This window comes from Topomyia yanbarensis, chromosome 3, assembly GCF_030247195.1.
Source record: "Topomyia yanbarensis strain Yona2022 chromosome 3, ASM3024719v1, whole genome shotgun sequence".
Lineage (NCBI taxonomy): Eukaryota > Metazoa > Arthropoda > Insecta > Diptera > Culicidae > Topomyia > Topomyia yanbarensis.
In genome coordinates, this window is record NC_080672.1 from 379,694,223 (window position 1) to 379,707,565 (window position 13,343).

The 13,343-nt window shown below is 42.0% G+C and overlaps 1 protein-coding gene across 4 annotated transcripts in view; it reads left to right on the forward strand.

The window, feature by feature from the left end:
* The window catches only part of LOC131692366 (zwei Ig domain protein zig-8-like), a 428,468-nt gene that overhangs the window by 383,047 nt on the left and 32,078 nt on the right, over positions 1 to 13,343 (forward strand). For all 4 annotated transcript variants that reach the window (XM_058979372.1, XM_058979370.1, XM_058979371.1 and 1 more), the window contains 3 exons: positions 457 to 576; positions 683 to 785; positions 2,314 to 2,411. In XM_058979372.1, coding sequence (XP_058835355.1) covers positions 457 to 576; positions 683 to 785; positions 2,314 to 2,411 — 321 coding nt within the window. The remainder of the gene's footprint in view (positions 1 to 456; positions 577 to 682; positions 786 to 2,313; positions 2,412 to 13,343) is intronic.

The window sequence follows — 13,343 nt, forward strand, 5'->3', positions numbered from 1 at the left end:
GAAGTAATTACTGACGATCAGGGAAGAAGAATAGTTTTTCCAGATGGAAGCATTTTTCGTAACAAACTGAATATAATATATTGATAGCAGACAATAGCGATGTTAAACGGCGAGGAGTCCGCAACAACTCAAGGTGAAGGGGTCTGTGTTTTGAAAAAGATTTCGAGCCGCAGATCTAAATCTCCCAACCGATCATCTTAATTTCGGTCTAAACTAAAATTGAAACTATCTTTCTTTGAAAAGATACACCGTGCTCAACAATAGAATAAATGATACAAGCATATATACGAACTCGTAAAAACTATCCACCCAAACAAGTGGATGTGGGGTGTTTTACTCGAAAGCAAAATCAATGACCATTTCATTTGTCATGTACGAATGTGTGGCTGTGCTAGTCTGTAAACGAGACTAAAAACAAATAATAATAATCAATTTCTTTCCCGTCCATTTCCACAGAGCTGCGAGCGCGTATATTGGGACCGTCGGACATTTTCATAAAGTCGGGCAGCGAAATCATCATGACTTGCGTCATCCAACAGGGACCACACGACCTGGGCACCGTGTTCTGGTACAAAGGTATCGGAGAAAAATTGCAATCGGTTTTTTTTTTCCTCCAGCTCCAGTATCTGAATCTGCCATTTTCGTTTTCTCTTTGGCTTTCTATTGCTGCTCTGGGCTGCAGGAAACACGCTGATAGAGTCCACCACTCAGGAGAACAATATCTATACGAGCGAAAACCAGAGGATCACCGTGGAAACCGACTGGACGGAAGGACTAACGTCCAGGTGAGCGCTCAGCTGCAGAAACAGTTTTGTAGGATGAAAGTTATAAATATTTTCCAGAGCGTGGCTTCAATTAATCTTCCGCTAGCTATGCGATCTGTTGGGATAAAATGTGTCAACTACCATGAACGATGCATTTTTTTGCGATTTTTAATAGAAGAATGAATGTTTGCTGGCAATAGAAACATTTCCGTCACTTTTTAAAGAGGACAACAATTTCATTATTTGTCGCATTTTTTGGAACTGACACAGCATTTAGATTTTCCTGAGTTCATAGTTTCACTGGAATACAGATTTATTTACAGTTACAAACGTATTCAATAATTTTAATAGAACCCAAATACTAACCAAGTATTCAAAAGCTCAATATAATAATACATATAGCTTACATTAAAAATGAATTCATATAAAACAAACAGCATGAAATGTGTGAAAGGAACAGATGAACTTTAATTTAGCAAGAAACGTTACTTTTGATTATTCTGGGTCCATTCCTCTTAAGAATAAACGAAGCCGTATAAAATATATCTTCAACAAATTTACGCTACAGTGAATTTTTCTTATCCTGTTTATCAGCGAAGTGAGATGATGAAAAATTCACACTTCCAAGCACACAAGTACACACTCCTGTTGAAAGGAAAGCGGTACATCTGAAGAGTTGATAACAGCTTCCGACTTTTGTGCAGCCGGCTGCGACCTAATTCACTGAGATTATTACTTTCTTCTTCAGGAAGAATCCCTCGCTTGTAAATTATTTCGTCTTTTTCTAATGTGTAGAAGGTTTTTCCGAACTCCGACACCGTAACCAGTTTCCATCCTAAGACAGGCGTTGTGTGTACTATCATCTCCAGGCAAGAAAAATTGACTCGTATTTGCCCCTTTTGCTAGAGGCCACAAAAACACCGAGCAGAGTGTTTTCCTCTCTCGTTGAAAGGATGGATGCAAAAAACACTACGCAAAATGAGAAAGATCTTATGAATTTCCTTCTCGGCTTCCTGTCGACCTCCCACAATCGCTCATCTCGCATCCTGTTCATTTTGCCAATGGGTTACTCCCCCCTGGCGTGCTGTCATCGCTTTGCAAAACACAAACGCAAAAGACATCCGCTCACAATGCACCAGACAGTATCATTGGGCTCTCGGAGCGTTTCGTCCTGCAGAAGGAAAAAAAATAAAACTCCTTATTCGTATGCAAAGTGTGTACAGTGCGATCGTCGTTTTGTTCATTCATGCCACCCATCTCACCCCTAATCTGCTACCCATCACAACGACGAACGACTGTTCTACTTGTTCCTAATGTAGCCTTTTTTCTTCTTTTTTTTCGGTCCCTCCGTTTATTTTTCAAATGCTATTGTCTAACTTCCTGCCAACCAACTGAACCGGCGAACCGAAAACCAACAACTCGACGTGTCGTTGTCCTCATCGTCATTGTGCTCGCCGTCGCCGTCGCCATCGTTGTTGTCTGCATCTTTCGGAACTCCGGGAACACAAACAACAACCAACCACCAACCAACGATGGACGCCCGTGCCAGGTTAAAGATAAAGCGAGCGGTGCAAGGTGACACCGGTAACTACACTTGTGTGCCAACGATGGCCAAATCATCCAGTGTTTATGCACACGTAATTAGTGGTAAGTTATATCTGGAAATTTTAATTAACAAACAATATTTATGACGCCCGGGGTTAGTATGGTTCCACTATTCGACTATGTTTTGCGCAATTAAAGGTGTACCGAAAGGAGGGAGTTTATCCAACTGAAATGAGTTGAATTTTCTGAGAGCAGAAATGAGTTTTGACTCCAAAACTCATACGAGAAGGGCGATAAATGATATAAAGATTTGTTATCACCTATTCAATTAATTAACCCTAGAACATTGCAATGGGGTACAAATGTACCCCACGCCTTCTTTGGAGCCGTGTGAAGACGAGAATTCGGCATTTATCGACCTGGGACCCTAACCATAATTCAATTTAGAGTTCCTAGTAAGAGTAGGAAAAGGTGAAATAGCCAGTTTGCTTATAGCCTTCGTGGAAGTAGGTGCCAAAGTTGGCGTGGGGTACATTTGTACCCCAGTGTACGGTTGCCGTTAGCGTTTCGTCAGGTTGTGTGCTGTCAGTGGAAATATGACTTGTGACAATACCAGTTTAAATGCTGGTTGTTTTACTACGTTAGTAGAAATTAGTAATTAGTAAATCGTTTTTAATTATTTATTCAATTAATTTAATATAATTTTGAAGTAGAAAAAAAATCGTTCTGAGTTTTGCTGATTTTTATTGTTGTATTTCTTATTTTTAATAGTTTTTCAAAACATTGGCTCGCAAGTATAATTTGCCCACAGTAACTGCTGTAACAGTAACGTTACGTGTTACAAATGAACTACTGGTCAGAAATATTTTTTTCATTTCAATTTCCACCCCATTTCGTGGTATTTTACAATCCCGATTTTTAAACTTACACTCTTCCAAATAATTGCAATTTTCCAAAAATTTAGAAATTTTTTATGCTGTATCTAGACCATTCCTTCAACTTTTAGAAATATTTGATTTTTTGAAATCGGTTGAAAATTCGCAAAGTTATAGTATTTTTTGTGAAAAAAGTCAAAACCGCGATTTTTTCACTCTTTTTTTGTTCAAACCATTTTATGTATCATTGATTCAATAAATTCCGTACTTTCACTTACACAGCTGTTTTCGCAATTGGAAAACGAAGAAAATGACGTATTGCACATTTCTTTTGTTTGTATTTTTACCTGCAAAAAGTGCGACCAAAGTGTGGGGTACATTTATACCCCAGTACAACGTTCTAGGGTGGAAAAATATTCGATTCTTCAAAATCATTAAAAATTACCTTTTGGAAAATAAGCGGGGCAAAATGCACCGCAACAACGGGGCAGGATGCTCGGTGAACAAGCAAGTAGTTTTGTTTTCTGGCGGGATATCACAAAAGTGTGCCATTTAATAGCCTTAAGTTATACAATTAGTAGGCTTTCAGAACAATTTTTCTGTTTTCGATTAAAATACTTCTGGGTATAAGAGTCATGGGAGGGAGGGTGGACAAAGATGGCAGGAGAGAAAGTTATTAACTTTCAGTTTCAGGAGATCAACGGCATAGGTTACAGATTAGGGTGGCCTTCATCAGAAAGAATTATGTACTGGGACGCCGGGTTTTTCTCCTCGAGTCTTCCTCCAGACGATTTCGTAGTACGGCTCAGATGCGGATCGGAAAGACTTCGAGTTTCACGTGTGGTTTGTACGTAGGTCCCGTGTCTGTTGGCTCACTCGATAGAGGTGTTTGGTGTCGCCTTGGAGTCGCATCAAACCTTCGTGGGTGCATGGTAGGCGGAAGCGGGCACTTCTGAGAATGATAGAAAAAAAGGGCAGTTAAATTTGTATATTGATGGTTCCAGGAAGGTGTATACGAGGGACATATAGGCGATCACGGATTGTCAGAACATCTCGAACCGGGACGTTGGGTGGTCTACTTCGGGCCCGGAGGGTGTCCATACCTGGCGGAACTGTACTCGGTGCACGCCCAGACAATGTGCTCGATATCATGATAACCGTCGCTACAAGCGCAGATATTACTCTCTACGAGCCCAATACGCCGGAGATGTGCATCCAGCGTGTAATGGTTTACCATGAGTCGGGACATCACGCGAATGAAGTCACGACCCACTTCCATCCCTTTGAACTAAGGTTTCGTCGATACCATTAGAACTATCGAATGTAGCCACCTTCCTAGCTCCCCACTGCTCTACGAAGTTTGCCAACTTTCGAGGGTTCACTGATGAGTAATACTGAAAAATTCATGGAAGCAAATTGGTCTTTCAAAAACGTCACCTTCAAGGGCACCCACCTTAGCTAAGGAGTCCGCCTTCTCATGGAGCAATGAGAAGGGACCCACACCAAAGTAATCTGGAAAGATTTGTCAGATAAAGCACTCAGTAGCTCCCGTATTTTCCCTTAAAAAAATACGAGGAATGCTTTCCATGTTTCATCGAGCGAATAGCGCCAATGGAACTGAGACTATCCGAGACGATGAAGTGATGGTCTGCAGGTAATGTGTCAATGACTCCAAGGGTATACTGAATAGCAGCTATTTCTGTGGCGTAAACTGAAGCGGGGTCACTGAGTTTGTTGGCGGCGGTGAACTTTTGATTGAAAATACCGAAGCCAGTGGACCCTTCGAGGTTTTATCCGTCAGTATAAAACATCTTAGAACAGTCGACTTCTCGAAATTTATTATAAAAAAATGTTTGGAACCACCTGTAGGCGTATGTGGTCCGAAATTCAACAAATCTCGTCTTTCATGAATGTGTTGAAGAAAACAGTAGATTCAGAAGTATTTATGAAATGCACACGGTTGGGATTGTAAGAAGAAGGGTTAATATTCTGCGCCATGTAGTCAAAGTACAGTGACATGAGACGGGTCTGAGAATTGAGCTCAACAAGCCTTTCGAAATTTTCAATCACCCCCGGGTTCAAGATATCGCATCGAATGAGCAATCGATATGACAGTTCCCAAAATCGATTTTTCAGCGGGAGAACGTCCGACACGACTTCGAAACTCATCGTATGGGTCGACTGCATGCGATACGCAAACAACGATACTGAATTCTTTCGAATTTGATTAAATGTATGTTCGCAGACGGAGCGAAAGCAGAGGCATCCGTATTCCATTACCGATAGTATCGTTGTTTGATACAACCTAATTAGGTCTCCTTGGTGGGCACCTCACCATGTTCAGGTTATTGTACGAAGAAAGTTGATTCTTTGTTGGCATTTCTGTTTCAAACACCTAATGTGGCATCCCCAAGTACCTTTCGAGTCGAACCAGACCCCTAGATATGTTACTGAGAAGACCTGTGCTATAATTCCACCCTGTAATTGTGCTGGTTCACGCTTCCTAGAAAATACAACTAGCTCAGTTTTCTCCGTGTAGAATTTGATACCCAGCTTAATAGCCCAAGCAGACAAATTGTCCAAGGTATTCTGTAATGGTCCTTGTAGATCGACAACTTTGGGTCCCGTTACAGAAACCACGCCATCGTCTGCAAGTTGCCTAAACGTGCAAGAATTGTCAAAACATTCATCAATGTCGTTGACATAGAAATTGTATAACAAACGGCTTAAACATGAGCCCTGGGGAAGGCCCATGTAACTAAATCGTGATGTCGATAAGTCACCATGCGAAAAATGCATGTGCTTTTCCGACAACAGGTTTAGTGAAAAGTTGTTTAATGTCGCTGAAAGACCATACTGGTGCAGCTTCTCTGAAAGAATGTTGATCGAAACTGAATCAAAAGCCCCCCTAATATCTAGGAACACTGATGCCATCTGCTCTTTGCTAGCATAGACCATTTGAATTTCGGTTGAGAGCAACGCAAGACAATCGTTCGTACCTTTGCCTTTGCGAAAGCCAAATTGTGTATCTGACAGTAAGCCATTTATTTCGACCCAATGGTCGAGGCGGAATAGGATCATTTTCTGGAACAACTTTCGGATACAGAACAGCATTGCGATCGGACGATACGAATTGTGGTCGGAGGCTGGTTTTCCCGGTTTTTGGATGGTGATGACCTTCACTTGTCTCCAATCGTGTGGGACAATGTTAGCTTCAAGAAACTAATTAAATAAGTTCAACAAGCGTCTCTTGGCAGAGTCGGGTAGATTCTTCAACAAGTTGAATTTGATTCTGTCTGGCCCTGGAGCTTTATTGTTACACGACAAGAGAGAATTCCACCATCGAAAAAGGTGTTTCGTTCGCGCTATCGTGAGGGGACGCGGAGCGGTAAATCTTCTGTGCCGAGGCGGAATCTGGACAAACCTTCTTGGCGAAATCGAATATCCAACGGTTTGAATATTCTGTACTCTCGTTAGTACTGTTTCGGTTTCGCAAACGCCGGGCAGTGCCCCAAAGAGTGCTCATCGATGTTTCTCTCGTTAGTCCGTCAACGAACCGGCGCCAGTAACTACGTTTCTTGGCTTTCATCAAACTCTTCATTCGCGTTTCTAACGTCGCATATTGTCGATAGCTAGCGGGTAACCCGTCGTCCCGGAAGGTCTTATACGCGGCGGCCTTCTCCGTGTACAAGTCTGAGCACTCTTTGTCCCACCACGGATTAGGAGAGCGTTTTTGTATGTTCGCACCGGGTACTGGCTTAGTCTGAGCTTGATTCGCGCTGTCGAGAATCAAGCCAGACAAAATGCTGTACTCTTCCTCCCGAGGAAGTTCTTGGGTAGATTCGATATTGTCGGATATCGCGGCAGCATAGCTCTTCCAATCGATATTTCGTGTGAGGTCATACGAAATATTGATTGGTTTCAATGGCCTTGAACCATTATTGATTGAGACTACGATCGGCAGATGGTCGCTGCCGTGGGGATCAGGAATTACCTTGCACGTGAAATTTAACCGCAGCGATGTTGAGCAAAGGGACAAGTCTAAGGCGCTCGGACGCGCTGGAGGAGCAGGAATCCGTGTCATTTCACCCGTGTTTAAAATTGTCAAATTGAAGTTATCGCAAAGATCGTGAATTAAGGAAGACCGGTTATCATCATAGAGGCAACCCCATGCTGTACCGTGAGAGTTAAAGTCTCCTAAAACTAGTCGCGGTGCTGGCAGGGATTCTAAGATGTCTTGTAGCCGTCGGTGCCCAACCGCGGTGTTGGGGGGAATATATATGGAAGCTATGCAAAGGCCTTTGCCTTTGGTTGTTACTTGACAAGCGACAACTTCAATTCCTATTATCGAGGGAAGGTTAATTCTGTAGAAGGAATAGCACTTTTTGATCCCCAAAAGCACTCCTCCATAGGGGGTGTCTCGATCCAGGCGAATAATATTAAAGTCGTGGAAGTTGAGATCTATATCGGAAGTTAACCAAGTTTCACATAATGCAAATACATCGCAACTCAAATTATTTATTAAAATTTTGAAAGAATCTATTTTTGGGATGATACTTCTGCAATTCCACTGTAGAACAGTGATCAAATCCGTGACTTCATTCGATGAGTTAGCCATCGAAGGATACAATCGCTGAGAGGAGGGGCCATTTAGCAGTCAACTGCTTCAAAAATGTTCTCACTGTAGGGAGAAAAGCTAACATAAGACTTTTAATAGGATCAGTAATATTGAAAGTTTTTATTATCCAGTCCACTACGTCCGAGAGTTTGATAATTCCAGTGTTATGATTATTCTCGAACTGAAACAAAGGAATACTTGGGATTTTTGATGTTCCTGGAAGTGCTTGGAACTCCTTCTCTAAGCTTAATCCTCCGAGACCAGGAGCTACTTGCTTCGGTTTGGTTGCAACACTTTCAATAGATGTCACTTTTGGAGCCCGTCAAGGGACACCTTCTGGCCTTTAAAAGGAACTTTAGGAGAGGAAATGTTCCTCCTCTTCCTATAACTTCTAGGCACCCTAGTAGATGTTCCCTCTTGTGGGTTACCAGTCTCACCCTCGTCAGGAGGCAAGTGATCATAGATGTTTGTTGAGGATTAACATTTCTGCGAAAGAATATTTGGATCGTCCCGCAAGGGAACGTTTCAGTTTATCCCCGCGTAGTTTGTACGCGGGACATGCCGAGATATCATGCAGACTCTCCGCACAGTATGGGCACTTTTCGACTTGCTTACTGCACGAATCATCTAGATGATTCTCACCGCATTTTCCACAGCGGGCCTTATTGCTACAATGGGTGGCTGTGTGACCCAATTGTTTACACTTTGTGCAATTCATGACCCGCGGTACAAGCAGACGCATAGGCAGACGAACCTTGTGCAAGAGGACGAAATTTGGCAAAGCGGTACCAGCGAAGGTCACCCAATAAGAGTTTGATTGGGGGTACGTTTTTGAACCATCACCCGCAACTACTACTGAGTGCAAACTTTTGCACTCAAGTATTTTCACTGGCTGAAGTAAGCGGTCTCTAAAACGGCCAACCCCGTACTGCAGCAGATCCTCGCACGTCAAACTCTCATCGGTGACGACGCCTTCGGATTGTACCTTTACAGCTGAAATATACACGTTATAATCCCGCGTAAAGTGTTCACAGCAAGCAATATCGTTTGCCTGGTTTGAATTGGCTAGCAACACCCTTATCTTGTCCGAGCGGACCTTTGAAATTTTTGTCACAGCCGAGAACCGTTCTGTCAGGTCTTTAGAAATCTGAAGAAGATTCAGTGATTTAGTCTTGGGCCGAAAGAAAATCACAAGTGGACCAGTTGAGAGTTCTGGATAGCACTTGGGCCGGGAGGAGCCTTAGATGTTGAACCCGATTCAACTTTCATTTGACCATCCGGAGAGGGAACCATAAAAAACGTCAACGCACGGGGTCAGTGCCCGCGCAGACGGAAGAGAGCAATAAATGTGTTACAAAAGACAAAAACCACTTAGCTTTAAACTTGTGTCCAACGACGAACCGATCCAGCTTATACTTATTGTTTAAACCTCACACGCGAACAAAAGACTGAGGACCGAACCGAACTGGCAAAATAACCTTGAATGCGGATTAGCACTATTCTTTATCGTTATACACAGCAAGAGCGGAAAAGAAAAAAATAACTTCTGTCTTGATGGAGAGCTCGAAAACGAATGACTGTCGCACTTCTATTGTGATTTGAAAATGTGACAAAAGCTGTGGTTTACACCAGTTTGAAAAATAGCAATTATAACTTGTAATGACCTCACGACCGAAGTTATCCAAAACGTATTCCAATCGATAAGAAATTCTGAAACATTGAAACTGGGTAACAGTTCATAGAACTAGTATAATCCCATTTTCCGTCGTGAAACTCTCCCGTAGCGCAAGACATGCATAACAGCTAGAAAAACACTTAATAGAATTTAAAAACACGGCTGGTTCCGCTCTTGTTGGGCATCACGAGCGGTTGCTAAAAAATCCCAGCAAAACCGCCCGTCTAAATTTCTACGCAATCCGCAAATTCCAATTTGATATCACGTGTACGTGGGGGACCAGATTTCACAAGCCACTCCTCGGTGTCCAATCTGTTACTAGTCTGGAGGACTAGTATAGCTTCGAATAATAAAACCAACAGGAAGGCGCAAAAAACTGAAACTGCTCTTCCTCCCCCCCCCCACACACACACACGAGTGCTTATGGTAACCGACGTATTGACCACGGAACGAAACCACCAAAAAATCTAATATTCCATTCGTTTCCGGAACGGGTCGCCCTGTCGGCTCTGCAGAAAACCGGAAAATGGTACGATAAAGCGATTATCTACACAGTACTAGACCATCCGTCGGAACCGGTTGCCGCACCATTTTGCAAACGACGCGGTATGACAAAGAGAGGTATTGGAAAGGCAACCAGAACCTTAAGCCAGAGTGTTGTTTAAAATGCGCCCATTATTATTGGTGCCAAGAGGAGGGAGTCTGTGTCTGTGTCGGATGATGTTACACGCTGCACTAGAAGCCATCCGGAATCGGGATCAGGATGGTCTACCCACTGTGTCCCAATCGACCAAATGAGCAGCAAATTTAATCTATGTCATAAAAATAAAATTAACATGAGTTTCATTTTGCGCTCCACAACTTTTGTATCATTGAATGACCGAAGGCCAGTCGGTGCTTTCGGCTGCAGGAGTTCGGAGTGCGGCGTCGTTGCTTCTAAACAGCCGGGAGACATTCGAGTAAGGGGCTGTGCCATGTCAGCTGAGCTTTATCAAAATTATGATAATTAAATCCAAAAGCATTTCGACGTATGTAACCAGTGTGAATGGGGGTTTGAAACAGTTTAACTACCAGCAGATAGATATTAAAAAATGGCGCACACGCCAGTGTTGCAGGATCCTTAAATTTACGACAAAATATGTAATAATGTTTGTCACATTGCAAACTTACATCGTTGGAGCGGATGGTAAGTTCTCTTATTAACAACTAATAAAGCTCATGACGACCGAAACTATCATTTATCACTGCCTGGTTGGTACTAAGTAGATACTGCTGCTGCTGCCAATTGGGACTCATTTTAAGATTCCCGTCGCGCAATGTAAAGTACGACTCTCGGTGGTCGTAAATTTGAAAAAAAGTTTTATACGAAGTCGTAAAAAGCAATTAAAAACTTTAATGCTGGGTATGCGTGTGCTCCGATCTCACGAACGGTAGCACCGGAAGAGGTCCTATCTGTTTGTGCGGATGCTTAAGAGACACAAAAATAACAATAGTAATCCGAATTAGATTGCTTTCCTAACGATGCGGGAACCTGAATGTTTAATTAGTTGTTCAATGTCACTGCGAAGCTTCATTGAAAATACAAACAGATTTGGATTAATCTGCAGAGGTTTAATTTGGCGAACTTGAATGGAAATGAGAAAACTTGAGCCACAGCGATTATGGTTCTTAAATGTCGAACAAGCAAACCATTTCTCGATTAAAACAATTACAATTGTGGAATAGATCTTTTTAAATTAAATTTCTTCTGCAGCAACGGCGAAATCGTCCTGCAGCCATGTGCAAGATTGTTCTGAACATTGGTCGGAGAAATAATTGCGTTATAGCTGTTACTTACTGAATAATTGCAAAACTTGTTACTTTGCACAAGAGGAGCGCATAGTTGAAACCTGCACCGTTTGCGATAAGAAGTTTACATGTGGCGGTCGGTTTCCCATGGCTGGGACCCAGCCGAATAAAGATAGTTGCATCAGTAGTGTTGCAAGGAATAGCAGTGCGAGGATCACCAATCAAAATATGTTCAATATTACTTCTAAACTCTCTAGAACTTTTAACTTGATATTTTACTTATGACGACGATGCAATTATCCTATCGTTGCATTTCAAGGGATGGAAACTTGCATTTAACACTTTCATGTCCAACTTCTTTCTAGCATTGAAAAGTTTGGTTTTAACCCATGCATGCCCATGTTGTTTGTGGACAACAACTTATTTAAACAGCTATAACTTTTGATTGAGGCAAAATTTGCTCACAAGAACAAGTAAGGCTAATAAATGTGTCTATTGCCTTTCATTTGAGTATTAACAGTTATAAGGATCAGCTCTAGAACTGAAGTTTTTGCAATTAGTCTGATTGGATTTCTATGGAGCAGTGCTGCCAGGGATAGTTTAGGTTGATGACGGAAAATGAATTTTTCATATATCTTCGTTATGTTGCAATATTATTGAAAACTGATAAAACTTATCAATTTAGACTGTCTTTGGCTACGTTTTCCACGCAAGTGAACTATTGTAAATATTCTAGGAGAATTGTATTGAGCATTGGAAGGTAAAAATTGAGCAGCTTGTAGCACTGCGAGGGAATAACCTATCTTTATGAAAAAGGCTTTTCGTGTATCTTGACCCCACAGTTTTCAAGGAAAAATAGTTTTGAAACCCTACCTGCACTAGAAAAAAGTTGGGCATGAAAGGGTTAATGTTTCGTGTTCCACGCGTCAGTAACTGACACCAACTTGCTGTCAGTTAGATGATGTATCAAAACAAACACCAAATTGGTGTCACTAAATCCAAACAGTTCACACAACAAGTGTGAACTCCGAAAGCAACTGGCTGGTACCGAATGATGTCCCGGTTAGCCAAACACAGAAGCACTGGGTCGCTGATTGCTGAAGATATGCAAACTCTATCTTCCACACTTTTCATTGCACGAGAAATCTAATTCTAAGCGTTATGGGGTTTCTTAAAAACGTTTAAACTTATATAACTTTTGTAGATTTTATTTTACACTAAAGTAACCCTTTGGCTACTTGAAGATTTTTTTTAAGACGTACAATATGTTCTTGTACACAAATTACTACATCTTCGACAAAGTTTTTTAAAATTAAACCCGCACACGATCATTCAAGAACACGCGAATATGCGAATGGCAACACGGTTATGAAAAAGTAATGTATACACGCGAAGTTACATACACGCTAGCAAACACGACAAACACGTGAACATACAAACGCTTGAGTCCTTCGCGATCATCCACGCACCCCTACGTCCGCGTTCTTGCAAGCAGGAAAACGCCCCGGTTATTAAGTGAACGTTTGGCACTCATAAATTCATATACGCGATCTCAGGAGTGAATATACAAACGCCCGTGCATGCGCGATGATGAATCGGTCACGTCCATAAAAATATGCTCATATCCACTAAACACGTTCCATGGCGTCAGAAAAATGAAAAAATACACGCGTAGTCACATCCACGCGGAAAACACGTTAACATAGAAAGGCTTGAGCGCTTTGCGATCATCCACGAAACTTATACTCGCATTCTCGCAAACATGATAACATCCCTATGATACGGTGAATGTCTCAGTGTAATAAATTTTTATAAATTTTCAAACGCGGTCTCAAGCGTGAATCTATAATCTCCTGTGCTCGCGCCATCATGAATCCGTCACCCCCGGAAATCTCTATCCTCGGTACCAGAAGCTTGTCTTCAATTGGACCAATTAAAATAAAGAAAGGTGCCCTATCCACTAGTCAACACGGCGTCCATGGCCACATGACCCGGAACAGAATGATAGTCCGCGCGACTATCGAAGAATACACGCGAATATGTGAATGGCCCCTTAAGCTTATAAAATCAAATACCCG